Here is a 26,164-nt window from a genome sequence, read left to right as displayed (position 1 = left end):
AACATCTATTTGTTCTAGGGAACAAGGTATTGCCACCTAGCAACAGAGGCCCCCTTTGTCTGCTCTTGAGATCAGATATTTAAAGGAATCAGTAAAGTGAAATGAGGACCTCGCAGATGGATAATAAACAGGTCGGATTCCATCTGCTAGACTCAGCTGGAAGCGACAACCTCGGGTTGAAGCTCCTGACATAATACCTTGGCTCTATTTGCCATAAATCCATTTGCAGGTGCTCCTTTGTACTTTTACATAGTTACCAATTTGCTTCCTAGTTCCATAAGTTAACACACATTACAGTGTTCTCCCTTACATTATTAGCACTAATTGCAGAAAGTTTTATTAATGTCTTAAAAATGTAATTTCTGTGAACGTGAAATCACATGATTTATTTCCAAAGGAGAGATGGTAACATACTAGAGGTTACCACATATCTCCTAGGAAACAATTCATGTGATTTTACGATCATAGAATTTACATATTCACATCCACTTGACTGAATTTTATTTCTCTTCTAGGCCAAGTTGGTTCTGTTGATCACATGACCCGGTGCTTAGAACTCTGTGACACATAAAACATTTGTATGTTTCACATAATTTTTTAAGGGAAGCATAGTTCTTTGGGAGGCTGTCACCATCCTAGAACAATAGTTTTGACTCCTGTAAACTTTTGTTTTTCTAGAACCAGAAAAGGAAGGCGGTTCAGTTGAAATAAATGGTAAAAGATAGTCAGGATTTCCAGGAGCTGATTGTCTTGATCTTTCTACAGTCACCACCTTGCACTGTCTCTCCTCATTCCAATCATACCATGTACTGCTAGCTGCACATAAATGCCATACCCCAAAGGCGGCTGTAATATTGCTGGTAATGCTTCTGCCTTACAGTGGTCACACACACATTCTTCACAAGTTACAATGTGTAATCCACTGCTTTATTCATCATTTGCTCCCCACACCTCTTAGATTGTAAGTTAATTTGGGCAGGGTCATCCTTATCTTCTGTTTCATATTATTTATTTATATCCTGAACCCCTCATTGTACTGCTCTATGTAATATCTTGGCGCTTTATAAATAAAGTATAATAATAATGCAGTCTATGGTTGCTTGTTCAAGGTAGGGCCAAATCAACCTATTTTCTTGGCCCTCCACCAGTATCGCTGTCATAGAGATGGTGGTCTCTTATCTTTTCTTTGAGACTTCTCTTACAGTTCTTTCCCCGCTTTTATACATCCTCAACAGTGATTAGAATCAAAGCCAGTTCTACAGCTTAAACTGGGTTCACATCTATAAAATCTTACTCTAGATGCAATTTCTATAATGATTTCACCAATAACTGAAAGTCCAGATAAGCATACTGATATATCCGTACACACCTACACAAGCTAACTTCAAATCTGTGATCTTCATGTTTTATAACCATCTGCTTAAAAAAGATCGTGACTCTGTCACTCTACAGATATCTGCCTACACCGCTGGTCGTGAGTGCACACACACTTCCGCATTTGCCAGACATCGCTCCATTTTTGATTGTTATTTTTAGGAAGTTATAAAACCAAATCAATAGAAGTGATTCATTTAAGTACAATAAAACATGATCGTGGAACCATACACACATTTGCAATATGTGACAAAACAGTCGTGAATCAGGTGATCTGTACAATAATTGAATAGGTGCACAGCTTAAGTTTGTTATTTGCCAGATGGCTAATTTGGCAGCTGCAAACATCTGCCGCCTGGCCCTCAGCAGCATTTCAACAACACAGTTTACATTGTACTATTGGATCGAAACTTGCAATTTATTTTTAGCTTGCTAGCTGCTTGGTCCTGGCTGACATCCAGCACCATCCATTTTCTATTGCAGATTAGTCTAACAAGGATTAACATCTCATGGATTGTGGCTTCAGTATAGGTGGAGACTCTCTTTCCTACATTTTTTCAGATTTCTTCACTTGGGGGTGGATCCTTTCTCAGCTGGGACAATGCTGTATGCAATTTTTGAGATAATTCCAGAGCAGGGCTTCCATGCTGGTTGAGTTAAATTGCAGCTAAGCAGCATCTGCTAACTGATGTCATCAGTTACACCCCTCATGACCCATGTCAGTCAACTCAGTTCCTTCATCCACCAGTTACAGAGCCAGTGGAGCAACTTGAACAGGAGAGACATATGAGGACGTGTTGATGCTCCTTACGTACTATGTTGAGGCGGTAGCATATCGTTTGCAGCTGCTTCCCTCTGGTGTAAGATTTATGATGATGACCATCAGCACATTTCATAAGGGTGTGCATCCACGAGAATCTAGGAAGGCAAATTCTGAGCTACCCCACCAAAGTGGTGTATCTAGCACCACCCAGGATGCATGTCTAGTACTATTTTTATTGAGACCCAGTTCATATTATGACACACAGTATTCGGAAAAGCATCATAGGACTTGTTTACATTACTGTTATTTTTCTTCAACACACTGACTGGAGTATTGCAGGGATGAAAGTCCAGCGAATAATAAAGAAGCCTTAGGGACTATTACTCCCTATGGTGACATGCATTGTTTGTTTACAAAGCCAAGCAGTGAAAAGCAGGCAATGTAGTAAGAAGTAAAAGATGTACAGCGCTGAGGGTTGCCACCAATACTACACACAATAATCATTGTAACATGACATATAATCAGCATATACATATACAGTGACCATAAACAGTTGGAACAATGTAAAATACTATGGGCCTTATTTATTAAACATAAATCCTGTTAAATCCCCGAAAACTGACGATTAACCGCAAAATTGTGATTTATCATCATTGCATCGCATCAGATATCATAGATATTTACTGCTTTGCACCTGTCTTCATTTCACTATGCAATCCCCATAAAAGTGTATGGGACTGCTCAGTATAGCTGTTTATCAATGGTAGAAAATATTTACATAATTGAAAACTTTCACTGAGCAGAGCTGGACAGCGCATGTGTGTAAGGGATCATGTGATCCCTCCCTGTCACAAGACTCACCTTCTTGCAGTCCAGAATCTCTGTGAGCATGCCTGTGGTTTTCGGTCGGCACATGCACACAGGGATTGAAAGGAGGATACATCATCGCAGCCGGCATCACATGGGAGAAGAGAGAGGCAAGTGAAAGGTGAGTTTGCACTTCACAGGAACAGCAGTTTTTCGGAACTACTGTCCATGTGAAGGCTTTTTAATAAATATGAAAGATAGTTCAATCCTTATCTATGCGAAGAGGATTGAAAACTATCTTTCATATTATGCAGTGGGTCCTAAATATGATGCCCTTTTACCAGCCTGGGAAGACCAATACATTATGATCCACATTCAAGGAAAGTGCAGATGTCCTTCCACTTATCGACTAGAGATGTTAAATGCTTTTCCACTGTGTCTGATTCACAAAAAGCTTTCCAAATCCTCCCGATCGAGTAGTAACAATGCGAAGTGAAGGGGAGGGCGCCGCTGCGTCTTGTGAGTTACTGTCAGCTCATCGGAATGCCAGCGGCACCAATAATTTCGCTGACAAGCACAAAGATGGCATCCAACATTATTTTTGCATTTTCAGAAAAGAGCCAGAGGACTTGTTTACATTACCTTTTTTTTCCACACACTGTCTGGAGCATTCCTGGAATGAAACCCCAGTCAATATTAAACTCCCTATGGCGACATGCGTAGTCTGTTTACAAAGCCAAGCAGTGAATGATGATGATGATGATGAAAAGTAGGTAATGTAACAAGAGGAAACGTTTTGACATGTGAAACGAGATATTCATGTTGTCATAGGGATCGACAGTCCCTAGGCTGAAGAAAAATGCGATGAACTATGAAGGCAGTTCCAGTTACTGAAGAAAATTAAATTACTTTCTGAGCATCATTCAAATATTTTTGATGATTTTATTCATAGCTAGGTGTGCCATTACTTGTAACCCACAGCAGTAAGAAATGCCACTCATTCACGCTATGAAAAATGTTCTTAATTTTGCATTTCAACACACACATCCATACACAATACTGTAGACATGGGTGCATGCTCCACAGGTACACCTTCCACAGAGACTACAGAATTTGTGGGACACTCATGCAGCACCTACCGTTCACAAATGAGTCTTTGTGAATGTTCTGATGCATACCTCTCAAATGCCCCATTTATATAGAGAAAGTACCAGGGGCAAGTGCAGGATTCCCAATACAAGTTTTATAGTAAAATGCAAATTATTATATCACTATGATGTCAAACTCAAAATAACATAGGAACATATTGAACAATCACCATCTTTCAAACGCAATCATTTTCATTCCTTAGCACAATGATAAGGAAAGATCGTGACTATTTATGAAAATTCTTCTTTTGGAACAGCAGTCATGAAAAACTGCTGTTCCTGTGAAGACTTATCTCCTATGTCCTCTATGGTCACTATTGCAAAGTGGCCATCCCTTTCAATAGTGAACGGAGGGGAGAGCAGGTAAGATGCAGTGATCCGAAGATCCCTCTACGGCAATGCTCTCCCCATAAGCTTCAATGACTAACTCCATCTTCAGTTGGCATTGGTCATCGAGCACAATTTCCGAACATCTTTGATTTTTGTAACTTGTTAAATTACATTAAATTGCAGTCCCCATCGAAACCGATGGGATTGCCATTGAAAACGATAAACATTGGGACTGCAGCAGATATCGGAGATGCAATCCCTTTTTGTTAGATTAATTAGATTCTTTAAAATGTGGATATCCTCTGAAAGCTGCTGTTTTTGGGGGATTTTAAGAAAAATTTACAATGATAAATAGGCCCGAGTGTCAAAGATAGGATTTCAATGGGCACCATTGCACTTATTTTTGCAAAATGCTGCCAAATTTAATATATGTATAACATACATAGAAAATATACACATGTATGGTAGTTTTAATGTGTTTCCTTGACAGCAAGATAGAATATGCCTCAGCCTAGTAATTGAAAAAACGCAATAACGCCCAAACTTCAAGTACAGTACGTAAAAAAATAACAACCAGACAATATAGTTGATCATTGTGTTAAACAGTTTGTGTGAAAACCCAATCTGTGCAATATAACAAAATGCTAACTTTAGTCAATAGAAAGCCTGTCCTTATTTCTGCCTTATCTGACTCATATCCAGTCTAATATATTAATGTAAAGCATTTTGTAACTCTTAACAGGGTAGCTAAATGTCACGAGACATGATACATATTCCTTATAGATGTATAAATAATTTAGTATATATTGATAAGATGTTATGGTATGTATAGTTATATATTTGCAGTGCAAGATCGGTGACAGCATCAGATATATTTCCCAGAAGGCTTTTGGCTTATCCCTCTATTTAATAATCCCTCCCAAATTCTGTGTCCTGGGACTAACTCTTCTGCACTCAGTACCACCTCCCACAGTGATCCTTATGTACTGCTAGTGCTACCGTCTCTCCGCTCTCATTGGCTGTCTGCCGAACAGAACCGCCCTCTCCCCTTCCTGATGCTCCACCATTGGTGCTTTCATCTTGTCATTCATTCCGCCCTTCTGTGAGAACTAGTTTGTTTGCAGGCTGATCTCATGATATTGTACTTTACCTGACCGGGCATGGTGAGAGCAGACCACCAGCTCAGACACAGGCGGGGATCTCTGGGGTGAGTACATCAAAGCAATACTGCAAGAGGGAAACACTCGTGCAAGGTCTTGTTTATTTCACACAGACTTAAATGCGATACAATGGATGCAACATTGTGTATTCTTAGTATATGTTACGACGAATTTCTTGATAGCGTTACGTGCTATCCCCAAATGTGCCAAAGAGGCAGAATGTCTCAGCTGGCATGAAGTGGACTTGCTTTGTTCGAGGCAGGAGATAGATTAATTATGTTCAAGACAGCTCTGGCAGAGAAGGGGTTAACTGTGTTTTGGACAGGTCCGGCAGGGGAGGGGTTAACTGAGTTCAGGTTAGGTCTGGCAGGAGTGAGGTTAATGCATAAAATCGCGAGGAGATTAATAAGTAAGCAGCACACATACTATGTGTGTTTGTTTTGTTGCTGTATCTTTCTGGAATTGCTATTAATATCTATCTTTAGCATCCACTGGCAAATCTTGTGCCCAGATCTGCACCTTGTTAGATGCTTGCGATCAATGCCAACATGTTTGGAGATATTCTGCGTCTAAAGGGTTGAAAAAGAATCTACAACTAAATTCTGCTTAAAATGAGGCATGTTTTTAGTTAATATAGCACCAATGTACACTGTCCCACTATCTAGGATCCAAGGGTGATTTACTAAAGCTTATTTGAGACTAGTTTGCTTCTGCTCAATTAAGTGTTTGCGTGACTTGATCGGATCCACCAATCTATCAAAAATGATATACAATACTAAATCGCCTCTTCAAGATGAAAATCTGATGTATAGTAAATAAATTCATTGTTAAGCATCTTCTGTAATATGAGGTGCCAGGTGCAATGACAGCTATTTTTCTGAATAGCACCATTGTCCAAGCACTTCATAGATGCATTACTATTTAGTTATTCATGCTTCACCTTCATGAAAGATAAATCTAAATGGCCATATTTTTTGTTAACTGATAGGTACGCTGGAAACTTTTATTTTCTTTCACTTTTACAAGTATAGCCCAAATATTTTATTTTAGTGGGCCATCTTCTCAAACTGGTTGGTAGGCAACTGTTTAAAATACATAATTCAGCATTTTGTGAACAAGTCTTAAATGATGCTGTGTAATCTCTTCATGATGCATCGAATCTATTCTATCTCATCTATTATACATTTATTATTCCATCAATTAATTAGCTTGAGAGTCTGTTTTCCAAGTACCCTATGGATATATTTTAAATCCTTATGTAATAAGATACTGATTAACATATATGGTCACTTTAGCGGTACCAGTAAGCAGAATGTACCTTCACATAGAAACTTAAATGTTCTTTCTCCATTCATATTATTGTTTGTCTCAGGATAGACCTGTGTTCATAACAAACACTTGCTTGTTTGCCATAATGTGCTATTTTCCTTTATTTCCGTCTGTTTCTTTGCTGAAGAGAATCCCATAAATAGAGTTTGTCCAATATGTAAATCATTTGACTTCGACTTCTGAGTTGAAGCTTTGCTCTCTCCATCCTCAGCTTCCTCCTTTTACATCAGTGCATGTGCATACAATACAGAACACTGCCCACTTCACCTCTGCTGTAGATATTAGGTACCATGGGCCTGACTCATCCTCAGACCTAAGTCCATCTACGTGCCGTATCTTGTGTGAAATAGCTCTGTATATGCTCAGAAACAGACCTTACGCCATTGAACACAGTTGCATGCAATTCAGGTGCGAATGCAAATGATGCTTACAACTGCCTACAACTTGAAGGGTGGAAAGGGAGGATGAATGTAGGAAATGTACAATAATGGTGTGCCGAGGGCTCCAACGCAGATGCAGCCAATATAAGTCCTGGGTTTCCTTTATGTACATGTTTTTTAGCCATATTAGTTGCACCAGCTACAGAGCAGATGTAAGTGCCGTCTGATAGTGATGACTGACACGGCATAGTCTTTCTATTAAAAATGACACATATGCGTGTCACTAGATAGCACACAACATGTGTATGCAAAAAAGATAGTACACGACTGGTCAGAAATGCGGGACATTGACGATTGTAGTTAAATGCGTGTGAGAATAAAAGGAAATGTCTATAAGCTCCTGTTTCGCTAGTACTAGGTCCCTACCAGTCTTCATAAGATATTACCTGATTCATCAGACAGATGTTAGCGTTTATTCTTTGGTGTAGGCACTTTTCTACATATATGTTGGTCTTGTCCGAAACTAACTCAAGTTTCGGACAAGACCACTGATGGAATCCATAATTCAAATCTCACTTCCTTTCGAACCCAAGTTCTTTACTCACCCCCTTGGATTCCCTTCAGCAACTAAACATCAAAACAAACTGGTTCACCCACATCCTCTCTGCTGCCAAATTGCCTCCGACTGGCAGCAAATCTCTCCCTCCTCTATCTCCACCGTGGTTGCCAGGATTGGGCAGGTTCACCGAATGGAATTTATGATCAGTATTATACGCAAAACCTTCAACAAGGTTTGGGAACCCTAGATGTCCTATTTTCTATACCAGTCCCCCTTTACCTTGACTGTGCTCCCTGACCCCCTACTTCCCCTTCTCTCTAACAATCTAATGGTGGTTTCTGCCAAACCACCCCACAACCTTTTCCTTTCTTTATTCATCGCTTTCTTTACTTTTTTCTTCTTTCCCATTTTCTACTATTTTCTCTCTATTCTCTTGTTTCACATCTTTCACTCACTCCTTTTTTCTTTCCCCTTTCCTCCTTCTTTCTCTCCCTCTGAGACTTTCTTAATTACACAAAAACCTACCTCTCACTCTATTCTCTCTTTTACATGGACTTCAAGTGTTGTTCCTTCCATTGACCAAAGCAACCCTTTAACGCCTCTGATTTCCATTACTTTATACTCTTGACCATTAAAAATAACTTGTTTTTTTAATAAAAAAAGATAATACACATTAAGAACACCCTCTGATTTATGTATTTACTATTCAAATTTTTTTAACAAATATTTTTATTATTGCAGTATTGAGTTGTTAGTTTATCCATTTTTTTTTGTTTGTTCTTTTGTGCATGCATTATAATGTGCCTTTATGTTGCACATATGCGTATTCTGCACTCTGTTCTATCTGTCTATATACAAACATTTAGCCAAAGCGTACTTATAGCCAGATTCAAATGGAAACGTGTGTGTGTGTATATATATATATATATATATATATATATATATATATATATATGAGAGAGAGATCCATTTGTATTTAAATATAGAACTAAGCTCAAGTTCTGTGTTGTTTTTTTTTTTTAAAACTCAAGTTGCGTGCAGGATGGGTCCAAAGGTAAATCATGCCCCCTATATTGCCAATTCTTTTTTCCTGGACCATTTTGGTAGACCTTGTTTGAATCTTTTTAAAGACTTTAACATTTGCATGAAAGCTACACATTTCGAAAGACTTGTAAGAGTAACAGGTGGAGTTCAATATGGTAATGTTTACCAAATAAATAGAGCACCAGTAGATTTTAATCTTCTCACACTAACCATACTGTATATAGAATTATCCATACTTGACAACTTTGGCAAGTGGACCTCCTTGAGATCCGGGGAAAGGTTTGTATGTGTGGGGGAAGGGGCTTCGGCAAATTGCGTCATTTGGTCCCACCCCCTGAACTGTCATCACAATTTATAGCCTATTACAGAAATGGGTGTGACCACTGTGATGTATTAATCAGATTCTAAGCCCCTGCCACTTGACTAATGAAGTGGCCAGGGACCGGGAGGTTGCCCCGCTCTCCTGGGATTCTCCTGGACATTCCGGGAGAGTAGGCAACTATGGATTTATCATATGATCTGAGGAGTGTTAAAGTGCAAACAAAATACGTGATGTACAAGACTCCAGCTTTGTTCACGTGGTCTTTCAGACACATGTGATGTTTATTCTGCTTTCTTATGTTTACTCCAAGTATTTCCATGAAGGGGGCAGCATTTCTATTATAATTAGTTCATGAACAAAATACAATTAAAAAACTGTTATCAGTAGAGTCAATGGAGGTTTTAGGAATGCTGTTTAACAGGTGCTTCTTCCAGCTTTCTGTGAGATAAATTAATAATTTGTTAAATGCAAATAAAGCCTTTTGGAAACACAGATCAATAGACACACAGGTCACTTGATTTAAAGTATACTTTGATGTGTTTGTACCCCCGATTCACTGTAATCCATGGAGAATTCTTTTCTCTCTGCCCATTTTCTAAACTCTTGTATTGTGACACCCCCGGGGTCCAAGTCCATCTAAACACAGTAATCACATCACTAATTGTCCTGATAGAACGATTTAATTTTTTCCTCCTTTATATTGTGTTCTCAGGGCAGACAGACACATTGATTTCTCCCATGGAAGATACTAAATATAAAATTAAGCATGAACATGATCCAGATTGAAACAAATGAAGAGTGAAATCTGATATTCATGTGATGGACATTGTCCTAAGGGATTCTTGTGAATGGTCTTTTAAATCTTTTATATTTCTTCTTGGAACACAATTTGGCATTTCTTATATTGCCCCCAGCTATCACATTGATCGGTTTCTAGTGTGTTGAAGATAAACGATGGCTGTCGTGGAGTGAGTTGAAGGCATATAGAATTTCTTTGTGGGCTGTATTATTAAGGAGACTGAACTTTATTAAATAATCCTAATAACCTATATATTAGTACACAGCCTAAATCATAGTTGCCTGCTCTCCCGGACTCCCAGGAGAGCAGGCAATTCCCCCTGATCCTGGCTGGCTGTGTAAACTAAACGGAGGGGGCGGTGCCTAGTGACGTAATGGACCCAGCATCGTGGCCCCACCCCCTGTTTTTATTGGTTCAGAGTAGTGATGTCCGTTTTGGGGGCAGGGCTAATGAGACAATTCTTTGAGCCCGCCCCCACACACCCACCTGGACCTCCCGGGAATCATCTTGCATATGTTGGCAAGTATGTCCTAAATCTGAACCTTATAGAACCTCAATCTGTACTGGCTAGGCCCAGATTTAACAGTTTTAACTTTCTGTCTGTCTTCCTCCCACTCTCCCACACCTCCAGTGGCGGAACTACCATTGGTGCAGGTGCATTGCATCGGGGCCCATGGAAATAATGGGGCCCACTGCATGGCAGAGGGTCGGGGGCCCCTGTTCCATCCTCCCCCGCTTACCTTGCAAGTTCCACCTCTGCACACCCTGTATCAATATACTGTACAAACACCTCAACCAGAAATGGCATCTCTAGGTATAAGTCCAATGGGGCAGGGACTGATGTGAATGAGTTCTCTGTACAGCGCTGCAGAATTAGTGGCGCTATATAAATAAATGATGACGATGATGAAGTAAAAGAAATGTTTATTTTTTTAATTCCAGTCATAATAATCTTCTATATATATAAGAAAGCAAAATGTGTTTTAAGATGATGAAACAAGGGTTGTCTGCCACCTGTGCAGGTGTGTCGCCCTAAGGCCGGACATTGGTGGATTTTTCTACAAATCTGGACTTGTTAAAAGTTCTTTTCTGGGCTACTCAAGTTCTAAGAATCTAAGATGCCCTCTTGCAACATAATTTGTGTCAAAAAAAAATAAAGAACAACTTACACAATTTTTTTTTTATTCAATAAATGGCACTACCGCTAATTCATAGGGGGTCCCATTATCGAGATCCCTGATAATCTGGAAAAACTTTGCCCCTACTGATCCTGTAGTTTGTTGATGTTCCAAGGCTCACATCCTGGAGTTTCAATGTTGGTTGTCCATGCAGCTAATCAGCTGTACCAGCAACAACAGCCTGCAATGCCAGCATTCCAATCTCATATGACATGACAAGCATAATACACAAATCATAAACTCATGTTGTCTGTATAACAAATCTAAATAATCATAATTGTAGTAATCCCAGAGTTTCTCAAACCTCTCCTCAAGTATATCTAACAAGACATATGAGGTTTTTCCTGTGTGAGAATGCAGGGTAAATATTGACAAAGTTTAATAATTACCTATGCTTGATTAAAGAAATTCTGAAACATGCCTTGTAGTGGGCATTTAAAGCTGCACTGTCACCTAAAGTGGTGAACAGCTGGTGAGCCAGAGGACCAATCAGAAGATGCAATGTTTGAAATTGAGGCTTCTCATTGCTCCTACCGCTCTCACCACCTTCCCCTCCAAAATGTCAAATAGCCCTGGTTTTCAGCCAGGGCTGTATAACTAACCATGGACGGGGTGGCGGATTCCCTGTGTCAGTGCAGATAAGATGATTACAGGTATCCACTTGTGCATGATTTGCATGACCTGTTATGGGTTCTAGGGTCCAGAATTGAGAAACTAATTTAGGGTTTAAATAATTTGAACTACAGTGTATTTTGAGCAATTTTTGTTTAAGTGCCCTAGTTTTATTACTCTTGGTGTACTGGAACAAAATTGTTAAATGTAAAGTACAGTTTCCGCTCCACCCAGATTGATTAGATCTGTCTTTGACTCCAACATATGGGCGGAGGAAGCATCCTTGATACCGATCTACTATTGATTTTATTGAAATTTATCCTGCATTCCGGACATTCTTACCTTTTTGTTATTGCGGAATATACATTTATTGGTTGGTCTATCCAGAGACTGGAATACTGAAGACCAGGTTACCTACCACCTGACAAAATTTAGTGTGACCTGCTGATGTTTACTGCATCACCAAAATCAGACTGACATTTCTGTCTTCACAATCCTTAATTCGATGATTTTTACCTCCCTACACACACCAATCTTGGTACTGACCCAAAGACTTATATTGGGCCTATTATGGTCACTTGTTATTGTTAGTGAATACTGTGCTAAATGTATGATATGATTTGCCTCTGGTAAGAACTTGTAATAATTTCTGTTACAAGTTGCAACCTTTTATTTATACAATATCATGTATATATTTATACCAGTAATAAAACTGTAATTTTTTTGGATATATGTTATCTGTAGTACATAAATACTGATTACCATTGCGCCAAGAGGACTATCTCTTTTACGTATTCCCATTTATCTAAGGGTTGGAACTTCCCTTTGACCTTTCTGGTTCCCCCTGGCAGCCACCTCTGCTACACATCATATATTAAGGGAGCGCAGTCCCCCACCCCCCTTCTCCGTAAAGTACAGTATATGCCTTTAAAAAGTGTGTGTGAAGTATATTAAATATATTGCATGTGCAATTTGCTGCCACAGTTGTCTAATAATGGAGGTGTAGGACCTAATGGATTAAAGCATGCAAACCGACCGTAATTTTGTTTTAAAAACACATGTAAATCGGACGTCCATATTCAACTACCAGGAGATCTGAAGACGTGTCCCTTGTTGAATGAGGATCTAGGTACTCTCTGCTTTGACAGACACAATACACTGCAGTATACATCCAATATATATGTGGAATATTAAGTACCATCAGAATGCACAGAAGAAAAAAAAAGTTTTCAATTATTGTCACCTGTTTAATAATATTGTCATTAATAAAAAAAATTCTTTGCTTGAAATATATTTACCGTGATGTTATTAATGTATACTGTACATAAAATTCCTTTTTATAGTTGCTCCTGATGGCAAACACGTGTTCTAGCTTACATAGACATCCGTCATCACTAGCAATCAGCACCTACACCTGACCCCTAGCTGGCGCAAATGATGCAAAAGAAAAACACGTACCTTACCGATGGAATACGCTGCTGCGTGCGCTGGAGAGTGGCACGCCCTTACTGTACATTGACTACGTGCATACTCCCCTTCCCCTCCCCATTTCGCCCCTGAAATCATAGCCTATTGTAAGGTACCTTTGCGCATGAAGAAGAATTGGACGTTGTTGCGTACGTTCCTTAATGCATCAGGCCTGTAATGTGTAATACATGAAGAGCCTATAACTGCATACTCTGGTATCTTGGAGACTAAAGCAAACCAACAACACATGACCTCCTTTACTCCTCATCATCACCATTTATTTATATAGAGCCACTAATTCCGCAGTGCTGTAGAGAGAACTCCCTCACATCAGTCCCTGCCCCATTGGAGCTTACAGTCTAAACTCCCTAACATATACACACACACACACACACAGACCGAGGAAGACTAAGGTCAATTGTATAGCAGCCAATTAACCTACCAGTATGTTTTTGGAGTGTGGGAGGAAACCGGAGCGCCCGGAGGAAACCCACGCAAATACAGGGAGAACATACAAACTCCACACAGATAAGCCCATGGTCGGGAATTGACCCCAGTGCTGTAAGGCTCACATGTCTGTTCATCAATAATTGTTTTTAATGTTTCCTGTTTCTGTTGGGGAAAACAAAATTGAATTCACATTTCAATCTTGAATGGAAGCGTTCAAGAGCAAGATAGTGGTGCTCATCCACAATTGTGCTCATCCACAATTGTGCAGCCCACAGGTGATCTCAATGTCTAACCTGGGTCTGTCAGGAAGTGTGTATATGGCCATCGTCCATCTTCACCATTTGTGTCCATAGGATCCATAAGTGTAGGAACAAGGAGGCACACTGTTGCAATGTAATATGGGAGACAGAGGAATGTGTTAGTAATCAGGGGTACATACAGAGAAAATGGATCTTAGGTGGAAGACCCATTATAAGTTCCTCAACCAGCATCATGTGGCTCTTTTAACATGAAGCTCCAGGTTGAGGACATGCTGGGACTTGTAGTCTCACAGTGTAAGCTGATCATGAAGAATGATATCCCACAAGTGTGCAACATATCTTGTCCTTGTGTTTTACTGTGTGCCTGTGTAAAGTCATTTTTTTTTGTAATTTTAGCTATATATCCTCTATGGTTGGACTCTATTACATTGTATGAGAAATACAACATTGCTTGGGCGTGCAGCAGTAGGATCCTGTGACGTTGGAAGTTCCTGCTACATGTGTGACACTTTGATTCGTTTATGTGGCAACAGAGTTTGCAGTAAGTACTGTTATGTTTATGATTTGGTTACCCTGCCTGTAATTGATATTTGTCATGGGATAGGTAATTGTCTGATCATCTTCAACACCATGTTTTAGTTATTTTATTCCCTTACTTATATCTTTATATCTTCTAGTTTTACACTATGAATCACCTAGTGGTACACATGTGCATCAGATTTTCTCTTTCAACTCTGAGGGTTTCCCATGGGTTTTCCTTCACTTGTACTTGATCTGATCTTCTCCATTTCTCTTCTTTTTTTTTTTTCCAATCCCAATCTGTATTTCCTGCTTGTCTGTTATGTCCCCAGTTTTGTAGTGAACGGAGACAGGTTAGAGATTGTTCTATCAAATCATCAGAATGATCACAGCAGTAGCAGTTAATTCCACACATTTGATTGGGTGAGCACATGTCTGTATTTGACAAGGGCAGTTTTATAATGTGAGGAGGGGGGCAGGAGGCTAGTTAGTGGATTGAGCAGGGTAAACCAACAGTTTTGACATGCAAGAATATTATGTTGTCAACTGCAATTTTATGTGAAACTGAGAGCACCCCACTTTTTATTATTACAGTTATGCTAATGTTTGTAGCTTAGGGTCTTTATTCTTAAATTGGGCTCTCCACTTTTGGGCATCCTTGCTTAACTAAACCTTCCACTCATGTATTCCAAATATGCATTCCCACACTCGGAGTGTATATTTGGAATACATGAGGAACCCTCACTGGTATCTTAAGTTGAAAGCAGCCTTCATCTATAGCATAGATTAGAGCTTTGTTGTAGAGTTATGTACACCTTGCAATGTACTTGTTTTCGCTTCTTTGCAGCTCTAAAGTTAAGGTAACGGCAGGGTCTCCTCTATTTGCTCTACAGGGAAACGTTGGATTAAAAAGGGGTTGTCCAAGATTTTAAGGTGTTCCTGCATATATAGTTTGCCACAGCATGACACTGACAATTTGGTATCCAGAAAGTAAGATTGCAATAACCAGTTTTTAATATAGTTTGTGGAATGTGTTGACAGGTTGATGACATTGTTTTAGGATTTCTTCTCCGCTTTTCCATGTAATAGATATAGATTTGATAATGCGCACTCTTCTGTGAATTATAAGGATATTGCAAGTCACCAAGGATATCTGTGATAATATAATAGCAAGTGCCAGCAGACCGAATGCTTGTTATACAGGTCACAGAGCTTATTCTTACATTATTCTTTACAATACATTAGGCATTGTTTTATGACCAATTTTAAACATTTTAGTATTTATTTGCTATTGTTGTAAATTATGTTTTCACAGTTTATATATTTTGTTTTATTTATGTTGAAATGAGCGAAAAGAAAGCTATCCACTGTGTTCCGTCAGAAGATTCTAGGATGGAATGCTGCATGAGGTAGGGGCTAGGACAGAGCAGGGTTTGCTGGGGCTAGTGTCATTTGATGAAGGGAGGAAGATGGGTGTGAAACCGAGAAGCGGTAGATATTGTTCAAACATGCACTTAATCTCTCCCTTAGTGAGAGATGTCATAACATAGGTCTGCCTGGACTTAATGTAGAAGGTTTTGCTTTCTGGATATTGAACATTGTATTTTCAAGTTTTACTTGTATGTTAAGATTTTCCAGTTATCGTTTATGTTCCTGGGTAGGATCATGGTCTACATTTAGATATATTTATCACTGCACTCTTTGAAGGCACTCTAAGCTGTCACCTATCTCCTGTGGTATTGTGAAGCATTACTACAGTAACCATGCAAATTGTATAACTAGGTAATTTTCTTTAGTATCCATACATACTAGCAGTGACGGGCAGGCAAATTTTATCACTGGGGAAGGGGGAGTGAGACTCGGCTCAGCATCCTATTAGCTACTTTTTAAAGGGGCAAAATTGCAGTTAGCCCGGTGACCCAGCCGAGGTAGCCCACTATGGGATGCCCCCCCAGCCCAGTCAGCCTCCGCATACTAGAGAACAGGATACTGACCAGTGCAAGTGATGTATATTCTCACAATGGTCAATGGAAAGCAGATAGATAATAAGTTACTGTATGTTAAAGTAAACAATATGGAGATTGATCTTTGAAGGGAAAGTGTTGTCGCTAGTTCCTACTGCGTTTTTATACTTCATTCTTGTGGATATTGGTTCTTGCCCAGCTCACGAATGGCTGCCACCATTGTGTGTAGAAGACAGATAATATATGTCTAATTGTACCAGTATTAATACAGCACTAATCTCTATATAGTATGTGTTTGGGCTGGTTATTTGTTGCATATTACATCAGTACAGAATGTCATTATCTTTATCTACATTTGAACAGCATCTTCCCTACTCTAAACACTCAGATATACACTCAGCTGTGTGGGTATTATATTATAGCTGGTATATGTGATAAATTACTGTACGATGTGCAATAATTTAGATCTCCCTTGGTTTATATCCTGTGTTAACAGTTGTAATCTGCCTGGTCCTTTTTCCCCATGGCTGTTTACACTAGATATAATTTGTAGCAACAAGCAAATTCTGTTTCATCCAGGCCCCAGTGGAACGTCTGGAATGTGCTGCTGTTTGGGACAGAGGGAAGGAATGTTCAGTATTTCATCCCCCTGCCTGTTAAACATCCTTTATATCCCAGCGGTTAGCATGCATCTTTTTATGCATTGTCTCCTCACTTCTGGTCCTTCATCTCCTTGAAATATCCTGCAACAATTCCTTTAAATAATAAAAATTTGTCATAATATAAAAGGTATCTTCAGCAACTCTGTGATGGAAGCTGTTGATTTCATTGGAATGTTTCTGTGTTTTTATGTATGTAATTAGATACAGCACTCCATGTTTAATAGCTATTATGGTAGTACATGGTGATTACTATTAGTGGCTCCAAAAATAATGCTGTTGGCGCGTGATGTGTAATTTAATTTAAAACATATTACTTTTTTTTTCTCGTTTGTTTGTTTTCTGTTTTGTTTGTTTTTTAAACGGGGTGTAGAGTTGAATCCGATGGTGTAAAAAAACTGTTTGCTTTTAAAACGGGATCTAGCTAATGCAGAGCCCTTGGCAACGCTAGGGAATGTGTGAAACTGTGTCGGGCATAATGTCTAAACTTTATAACGATTAGCTAGGTAAGTACTTCCCACTTTTAAGGCAGAATAGGAACATAGTATTCTTACGTCTACTCTGCAGGTAAAAATATAAGAAGAAATGGGTGTATACCCTGGCAGGAGAAACCCCACTCATTATGGGATCACTGGGGGGGGGAGGGTGCAGTGTGAGGAGTATGGGAAGGCTGTACTCACTGCCTATTGCCATCAATCAGAGCGGCGCAATCTTTGAGATCAAATATAATATATTTATACATTCACAGGGAAGAAAGGCTTTTGACACTTTGGGGTAGAATCAAATTAGAACAACGCAGCCCGCACACTATTACCGTTACCGCGGTAACGGCTGTGCATTATTACCGTTACTATGGTAACTTCTCAGCTGATTTTTGCTGGCAGCTTTATGAGCCGCAAACAAACATTTGCGGATAAATTACCGTAGTAATGGTAATAATGCGCAGACCACGTTGTTCTAAAGAGCGTGGCTAATTGAACCTATCCCTTTGTGTTTTATCATATGTTAGGGAATTGAATTTTTGGTTTTGGGTGGTGTTATCATTTTAATATAGATTGATTGCATAATATCACTGATATTCTCAGTATTATTGCTTGCCTTGTTTTTCTTTTTATTAAGACTTTTTTTTTTTTTTTTTTTAAATGATGATAAATGTTGCTGCAAAGCATAACTCAAAATATAAACCGGTGACACATTGCAAATACAAAGCAGATGAGTGTTGACTCACAGCATCACTCATAAAACATCAAAATAAGAATTTAAACCAAACAAATGCAAATTTTGAGTATATAAAACAGGTACCCATAACATGAAGTAGGAAACAGTAGAATCCAAAGCACTACGGAATTTGCTGGCGCTATATAATTAAATGATGATGATGATGATGCCCACAGAAAATCATCATACCCTGTCCAAATAAGTAATTTGTTACATTACACATGGGCATTGAAATAAATTAAATCAAATTTACACGTTTCATCTTGCACTATTGAACTAATGAAAAAAAAAAGTGAAAATCTAGAATAACGGGTGTAAAAGTGATCAGTCCCCTGATTTAATACTTTGCAGAGCCACCTTTTGCTGTAATTACAGCCATCAGTCTGTTTGGATATGTCTCTACCAGCTTTGTGCTCCTAGATTGGGGAATATTTGCCCATTCTACCTTGCAGAACTGCTCTCTTCAAGTCCATCCACAGATTTTCTTCTTTTTCTTTTTCTATTTTTTTTTTTCTTTAAAGCAACCTTCTTATTAAAGAAGTTCAGATGTGTACAGTATGGGAATAACACACGTGCAAATGAAAAAAATTCCAGGTGATAAGAGAATACCTTTTGTTTTTCACAGTCGTAAAGGGTTAGACCCGTCTATGTACAATCACTCATTACATTCTAAAGTAAGTGGTCGGATTCAACAAGCAGGAGTATAGCAAGCATAGCATAATGGCTGTAACACTTATTTTTGAAAAAAACAATTACACTAAGAGTCGAAAAGAAATGACTATACAAATATTAGTAGAGTCCCAAGGTGCAGGGAGACCAGGGGGGGGGGGGGGGCACACATACCCGTAAGAGGTAAATCAGAGGATCCTGTAGAAATACTCTAGTTTCATACCAAATCGTCCGGTGAAAGCACTCCTGAAGCTTTTCCCTCAGACGCATACAGTGTACTTGATATAGCTTTCCAAAGTCCCAAAGAATGTATGGGTTACTTTGTCTTTTTGGAGGGACGTCTCCAACCAATCCATCCGCAGGAGATAAAACATCTTGTAAGTCAGTGTGCGGTGAGAACTCTGGGTCCACATGTGGAACACGCACATTTATAGCTGTGGCTGATATTGCTTTCCATCCACAATTTTTCTATCCTATTTAGGTGAGGGCTCTGTCTTGGCCAATCAAGGACATTCACCTTCCTATTCATAAGCCATTGTGTTGTTTCCTTGGTGGAATGTTTAGGATAGTTGTTGTACTGGATGGTGAACCATCTGCCCATCAATACAGTCCAGTATACAGGTCTTATTGTGTGTGGTTGCTTAACATGTAACTAAACTTTAGAAAATGGTGAATAAAGTCACATAATGCTGTGAGAATACTTGTTTCACTAGTCCAGTCTAGATCACTCTAGGCCAGTGTTTCCCAAAATCAGTCCTCCAGTACCCCTAACAGTGCAGGTTTTCCATATCTCCCTGCTGGAGCACAGGTGTAATCGTTACTGACTGACACATTCTATTTATACCACCTGTGGATCTGTTACAAAGTGTCAGTCAGTAATGAATACACCTGTGCTCCAAAAAGTAGATATGGAAAACATGCACTGTTAGGGGTACTTGAGGACTGGGTTTAGGAAACACTGCTCTAGGCTTTATTATACCTGGCTTCATTATGATATGTAATGTTGCACAATTGTACTTGCTGCGTCTTATCTAGACACGGCTCCTAGAGGACCTTAATTATTTTATGTTCCTTGACTGCTAAAAATGTAACCAATTGTTGGTATAGTGTGGAAATGGGACAAATCTGCTAATAGAGCACAATTAACACAATGTTCTTTTGGTCCCATATAGTGGAATTGTTGATACATTTTGTGTGACTTGCAGTAGTTCTTGCTTAGACATTTTACCTTTCACTGTCTGCTTTTCTTCAGCATGTCTTTGTCAGATTTAATTTGTTCTAAATGGCCAATAACATGTGCACATAGCGTACTGTGTGTTTTAGTCCTTTCTGCACTATTTTTTTTAAATGATGTGGAACATGAAATGCAATTGAGCAATTTAGTTAAATAGAGAAATGTACATAGTTGCTCAAAGAGCTTATATTCCTAGGTTATCATGGACATCAGTGAAACCTGCAGGTTATTATAAAAATAAATTCCAAATTCTAAAGAGGAGGATAATCACAAGAAGCAACATATGTAATGGGCAAGATTATGTTTGAAAGAGAATGGAAAGTAACAAAGGTAAAAAGTTAAATTTCTATTTGATTTTACTCACAAAATGCATATGAAAAGATTTTTCATTTTAGTGTTGCCACCTGTCTGGTTTTGAACTGTATTTAGGGGTATCCAAATTAGAAAGCAATGTCTCGCTTTTAGTAGTCCTACTATTAATATAGGTTTCTACTTAAATCTGCCCTGGTGGATGAGCACACATGCAACCTGTTACTTGAGCTAATTACTCATTCCTTTATTTGCACTTTTGCTATGTCTCAAAATGTTTCAGCAACGCCTCCGGAGAAGCCCTGTTGACCCCGCTGATCTTCGGCCGAGGTCCCGGTCACCCGGGACGCATTTTCCGGGCCTTTGGGCCTACTTCCGGTTAAGACCCCAAGGTAAAGTTCAGACCTGCCCAGCGGACCCCGCCACTTCCGGTCTTGCCGCAGGACTTCCGGTCGGACAGCGCAGAGCTCCGTGGCGCTGGACCTGCCTCTACAACACTCTCTCTTCATCCCCATACTAAAGCCTGAGGGCACCTGGGAAAGAGGTCTTGCCGCAGGATAAGGGGTATCCAGCCTCCCTCCACCCACGGCTGCGGGCCCCGCCGGTCACAGCCTGACACAAGAAAGTGGTGTGGGTATAGGGGTTGCTAGGCCAGTGTGTGCCCCCCCTCACTCTGTAAATTTAACAGACTATAGCATATTTGGGCCAGTTCCTGATCATGCCTGAAGAGAGGCTTCTCAGGGATTCCTGACTTAATACAGACAAGCCTAACTCTCTACTGCCACCCGGTGGTGAACCTCATATAAGTGTAGGTAGTGTCACTCTACCACATAAAAATTTCCACACAGCCGCCCTCTACCCACGGACGCAGTGTGACACGGAGCTGACTGCAGTGGGGAGTTGCTCTCTGCCCGCAGGAAGACCTGCAGAGACTGAGCCCCCTCAGACAGGAGAGTAGCCGAACATTAAGCAAGAGGAATAACATCTCGCTGAAAACCCTGTACTATCTGCTATAGAGCCTCACGATTGAGACCTACTGTTCTATAATTACAATTCTTACAAATCTGTATTTTTGCCTGTGAGCAAGCCCCGTGCCAGCTGCCAAATTCCAGGGGTCGTCCACCAGTTGCAGCTCCTACAACCTGTACGACACCAAAAGTCTGCACATATGTTCTAACTTCGCATCTGGCTCGCTGAGGATGGCCGGGGACCCTATCTAGTATGCAGTTGTGATGTAACGGTTGCCTCATTCCCGAGAGGCCTTTTCTGATTGAATCTTCTGCCCTGAAATTTGCTGTATGGGACCTACCCTCTCCGTTTCCTCCTTCATCTCTGACCCGTCTCTACTTCGCTATGCCGAAAAACAAAAAACTCCACTCGAAGGGTATCGCTCAATATTACCCTAATAAGTCCTCTACAGAACAAGCAGGTTCCCCCCGCTCTCATGAGGACTCAGACTCCGACGAAGCTGTGTCTGCTCCAGTTACCAAGAAAGACTTTCTCTCCTTGATCAAAGAAATGAAGGAGCTTCGGTCTTCAGTCCACGCTGAGGTTCAACACGCTCTTCATAGTCTGAGATCAGAGGTGTCCTAATTGGGGTCTCGCACGGACCATATAGAGAGGAAGATGGATGATTTCATCTCGGGTCAGGAAGCAACGTCTGATAACCTAACTCAAATCCGCCAGGAGCTCAATAATATCCATGAACGTCAGGAAGATATGGATAATAGAGCCCGGAGAAATAACCTCCGAATTAAAGGCATTCCAGAGTCCGTTGAAACTGTGCATCTGGCCCCTATCTCCGGAAACTATTTTCCCAGCTTACCCTAGAAGTCCCAGAAGATCAATTCTTGCTGGATAGAGCCCACAGAGCTCTTAAACCCCGTCCATCGGATCAATCTACACCTAGAGACGTTCTCCTCCCCCTTCATTATTTTACGACCAAAGAGGCTGTCCTACAAGCAGCTAGAAAGCTCCCTGTTCTATCTTATGAAGGATTTGCCTTCCAAATTTTTCAAGACCTCTCTCCCACTACCTTGTCTCGGAGGCGGGAACTCCAACCTGTCACCTCAATCCTCAGAGAGAACAACATCAGATATCGATGGGGGTTTCCTTTCCGTCTCTATCTTTGGCACCAGAATCAACAACTGTCAGCTAAAACCTTAGGCGAAGCACGGGACCTCCTGCGAAAGATTGGACTGAGTCAACAGGCCTCCCCGGGTGCTTCTCAAGCCCTTGCTAATGTGGCGGGCCCCGCCACACCGAGAGCGCAACGGCTCCCTCGTAGAGACTGGTCAACTGTCCCTCGCCACTCTAAACAGCAATCTGCGGATCCCTGACCGGCAAGTTCCCATCCCTGCTTCCTCCTCAATGTGCGGCCGCACTTTCCCCTACAGGCCTCGATGTGGCCATTCTCACTTCCTGGTATAGTCCTATAATTGGACACAGAACTCAAGGCGTCCATTTCTTACTACACTAAAACTATAATGTTGGTGCTAGACACTGTAATGCCTTATATCATCTGTTGCCTTCTCGCTGCTTGCCCCCTGAGAAGGCGAGTTGTTGTTCTTTATATCGTCTAGGTGGGGCGAGACACTGACGACGCGCACATCACGGCTCCTGCTTTCGCCACCGATAAGTAGCTGTGACACTTTGTTATATTTGTCTCTATGTTGTATTTATGGTTCTTATGTTGTTCATTTGATTCTCTTCCTATAGCTCGTTTACTGGGCCACACTCGGTGGCTTCACAAATGTCTTCTACAATATTCCTGGTGTTTTTGAGTTATTTCCTACCTCATATAATATGTTTATTGCTGTTAATTGTTACCTTTGCCTTATCCCTTCTTGTACTCCCCCTTCTCCCCATCTACCGTAGAGGTCAGTAATCTCCTTATTCCCTCCTCACTTCCCTCCCAATAGGTCATACACACTAAAATGGTCTCTCGGATTCCCCTTCTGGGTCCCCCGGCTCTCCGTTTTCTTCTGTGGTTGCGCCTAGGGCTCTATGCTGGTCCCCCTGATGGCATGCCCATCATGTCCTATCCCCTGGCAGCATTCACGACAAGTGGACTTTGGTCCGCTATGTCGATCCCCTTGTATCCCTTACCTTTGGTTCTCCCCTCCTTCTCCTCACTGGTCGCCACCTACCAGGTCAGCCCCTGTACATTCTTCCTTTTTTCTCCTCTCCCCTGACACTTCTTCCCTCTTCTGGTCTCTAGCGCTCCCCTCATTGATCTTCCAATGACCCTTAACCTTATCTCCTATAATGTCAAGGGCCTCAACTCCCCTCAGAAACGGGCTAAACTCCATTCCTCTCTTAACTCTCTTAAAGGAGATTTGATATTTCTACAAGAAACTCATTTTGTCCATCATCTCCACCCTGAGCTTTGCTCCAGAAAATTTCCCTTGACATTTCATGCATGTGACCATAGGCAGAAAAAGCGAGGTGTAGCAATTCTGTTTGCACGCCATTTAATTTTCGATCTACAGGACTCTCATAAAGATAGGGAAGGTAGGTTCCTGATCCTTATAGGCACTATGAATAATCTCCCCTGTACTCTAGTGAACCTCTATGCACCCAACACCGGCCAGCATAGGTTCTTCAAAAAACTGGGTTCTTTGTTAGCACGTGTTCGTCAAGGTGAACTTATGGTCGCTGGTGACTTTAACGCTGTTCTAGCCCCGACTATAGATCGTTCTTCAGGCCCCTCCTCCTCTCCCTCGAGGAGAGATGCTCACACCACAGCTGCCTTACAGGCTTTTCTAAAACTCCATAACTTGTATGACTCATGGAGAGTATTGGACCCTCTGGCCAGGGACTATACCTTCTTTTCTTCTCCCCATAATACCTACTCCCAGATTGACATGATCCTGCTCAGCCACGACCTCACTCTTAAACTTTGCTCCTCCCAAATTTTCCCTGTTACCTGGTCAGACCATGCCCCTGTCTCCACTGTTCTCACCACCCTCGCTCACCGCCCACCTAGAGCAACCTGGAGAATCAATGAATCACTCCTACATGATAAAGAAACCACTACTCGCCTAAATTCTCTTCTCTCTGAATACTTTGAGACGAAGGACACTCCTGATATCTCTCCTATGACTCTCTGGGACGCCCATAAGGCTGTAATACGGGGTCATCTTATTGCCTTGGCGTCTCGGACTAAGCGATTCCGTTTGGCTAAAACTATTCAATTGATGGACTCGCTGAGAGCTTTAGAGCAACGCCACAAATTGATCCCTGATCCCTTGGTTCTCCAGGAAATTGCTTCTGTCCGTGGTGAATTAAATCTTTTGCTGTCCCACCAGGTTGCCGATAAACTGAAGTGGCTCAATCAACGCTACTGTGAAAAGGGCGACAAAGCCGATAGATTGCTGGTCACCAAACTTAGAGCTAAGATAGCGGCCCGGATTCTCCTGGCTATCAGGGACTCCGATGGAATTTTACACTATGACCCTCAGCGGATACGTGCTGCCTTCCAATCCTTTTATACCAAACTTTATAACCTCCCCCAACCATCTGATCCTTTAGTCTCCCAACAACACTCACAGCTGATTGAATCTTTTCTTTCTTCCGCTAAGCTTCCAAAACTCTCTTCACAAGCTAGTACTCTTTTGGGGGCTGAGATTTCTAGAGAGGAAATTGAACAAACCATAAAGTCTCAGAAAACAGGAAAGGCTCCGGGGCCAGACGGCTTTACTGCTGTGTACTATAAGAGGTTTGCTGGGCTCCTGGTCCCCCGTTTGCACACCCTATTCAACTCAGTCCTGACTGGGGGTTCCTGGTCTAGGGATTCATTGGAGGCCCGGATCTCCGTCATTCATAAAGAGGGCAAGGATGTTCATGACTGCGCTAGTTATCGCCCTATCTCCCTGCTTAATATAGATGTCAAATTATATGCAAAAATTTTGGCTAATAGACTAAATTCGGTACTTCCCTCTTATACATTATGACCAAGTTGACTTTATACCGGGGTGTCAGGCCAGAGACAATACCAGGAGAGTCGTTGATCTGATTCATATCATTAATACCAGGAAGGCCCCAGCCATTATTCTCTCCCTTGATGCCGAGAAGGCTTTTGACAGGATCTCCTGGAGCTTTATGTCCCGAGCCTTGTCGGCGTTTGGGATTTCGGGCAACCTCCTCACGGGTATTCAAGCCTTATACTCTCGACCCTCCGCAAGAGTCATGATCAACGGTTCTCCCTCTGACCTTATAGCCATATCCAACGGTACCCGCCAGGGGTGCCCTCTGTCTCCTCTCACCTTTGCCCTTGTTATTGAGCCTCTAGCGGCCTCTATCCGGGCCTGCCCGAACATACAGGGTGTGCGGATGGGGAACCTGGAGAGTAAGCTCTCTCTCTTTGCGGACGATGTCCTTCTGACTCTCCTGCAGCCCGAGTAGTCTCTCCCTGGACTCTTTAACATATAACACCATTATGGGCACCTCTCAGGCTACAAGATCAATATTACGAAATCAGAAGCTCTCCTCCTTAATATTCCCTCCCCAGAAGGATTGGTACTCACCTCCCGCTTTAACTTTCGGTGGCAGAGAAAAAAAAATTAAATACTTGGGTATCTTCATTACCGACTCCTATGACTCCCTCTA

At 41.1% G+C, this 26,164-nt stretch overlaps 1 protein-coding gene across 4 annotated transcripts in view; it reads left to right on the top strand.

Moving 5' to 3' along the window:
* The first annotated feature begins 5,381 nt into the window (after window positions 1-5,381).
* The window catches only part of KLHL25 (kelch like family member 25), a 43,496-nt gene continuing 22,713 nt past the window's right edge, over window positions 5,382-26,164 (top strand). For 3 of the 4 annotated variants that reach the window (XM_075207744.1, XM_075207743.1, XM_075207745.1), the window contains exons 1-2: window positions 5,382-5,629; window positions 14,379-14,523. In XM_075207744.1, coding sequence (XP_075063845.1) covers window positions 14,415-14,523 — 109 coding nt within the window. In that variant the 5' untranslated portion in view covers window positions 5,382-5,629; window positions 14,379-14,414. The remainder of the gene's footprint in view (window positions 5,630-14,378; window positions 14,524-26,164) is intronic. The other variant, XM_075207746.1, reaches the window with a different exon arrangement.

The sequence above is a fragment of the Mixophyes fleayi genome, chromosome 4 (assembly GCF_038048845.1).
Source record: "Mixophyes fleayi isolate aMixFle1 chromosome 4, aMixFle1.hap1, whole genome shotgun sequence".
Classification (NCBI taxonomy): Eukaryota; Metazoa; Chordata; class Amphibia; order Anura; family Limnodynastidae; genus Mixophyes; species Mixophyes fleayi.
Note: the sequence above shows the minus strand (reverse complement) of the source record. Positions and strands in the feature narration are given on the sequence as shown.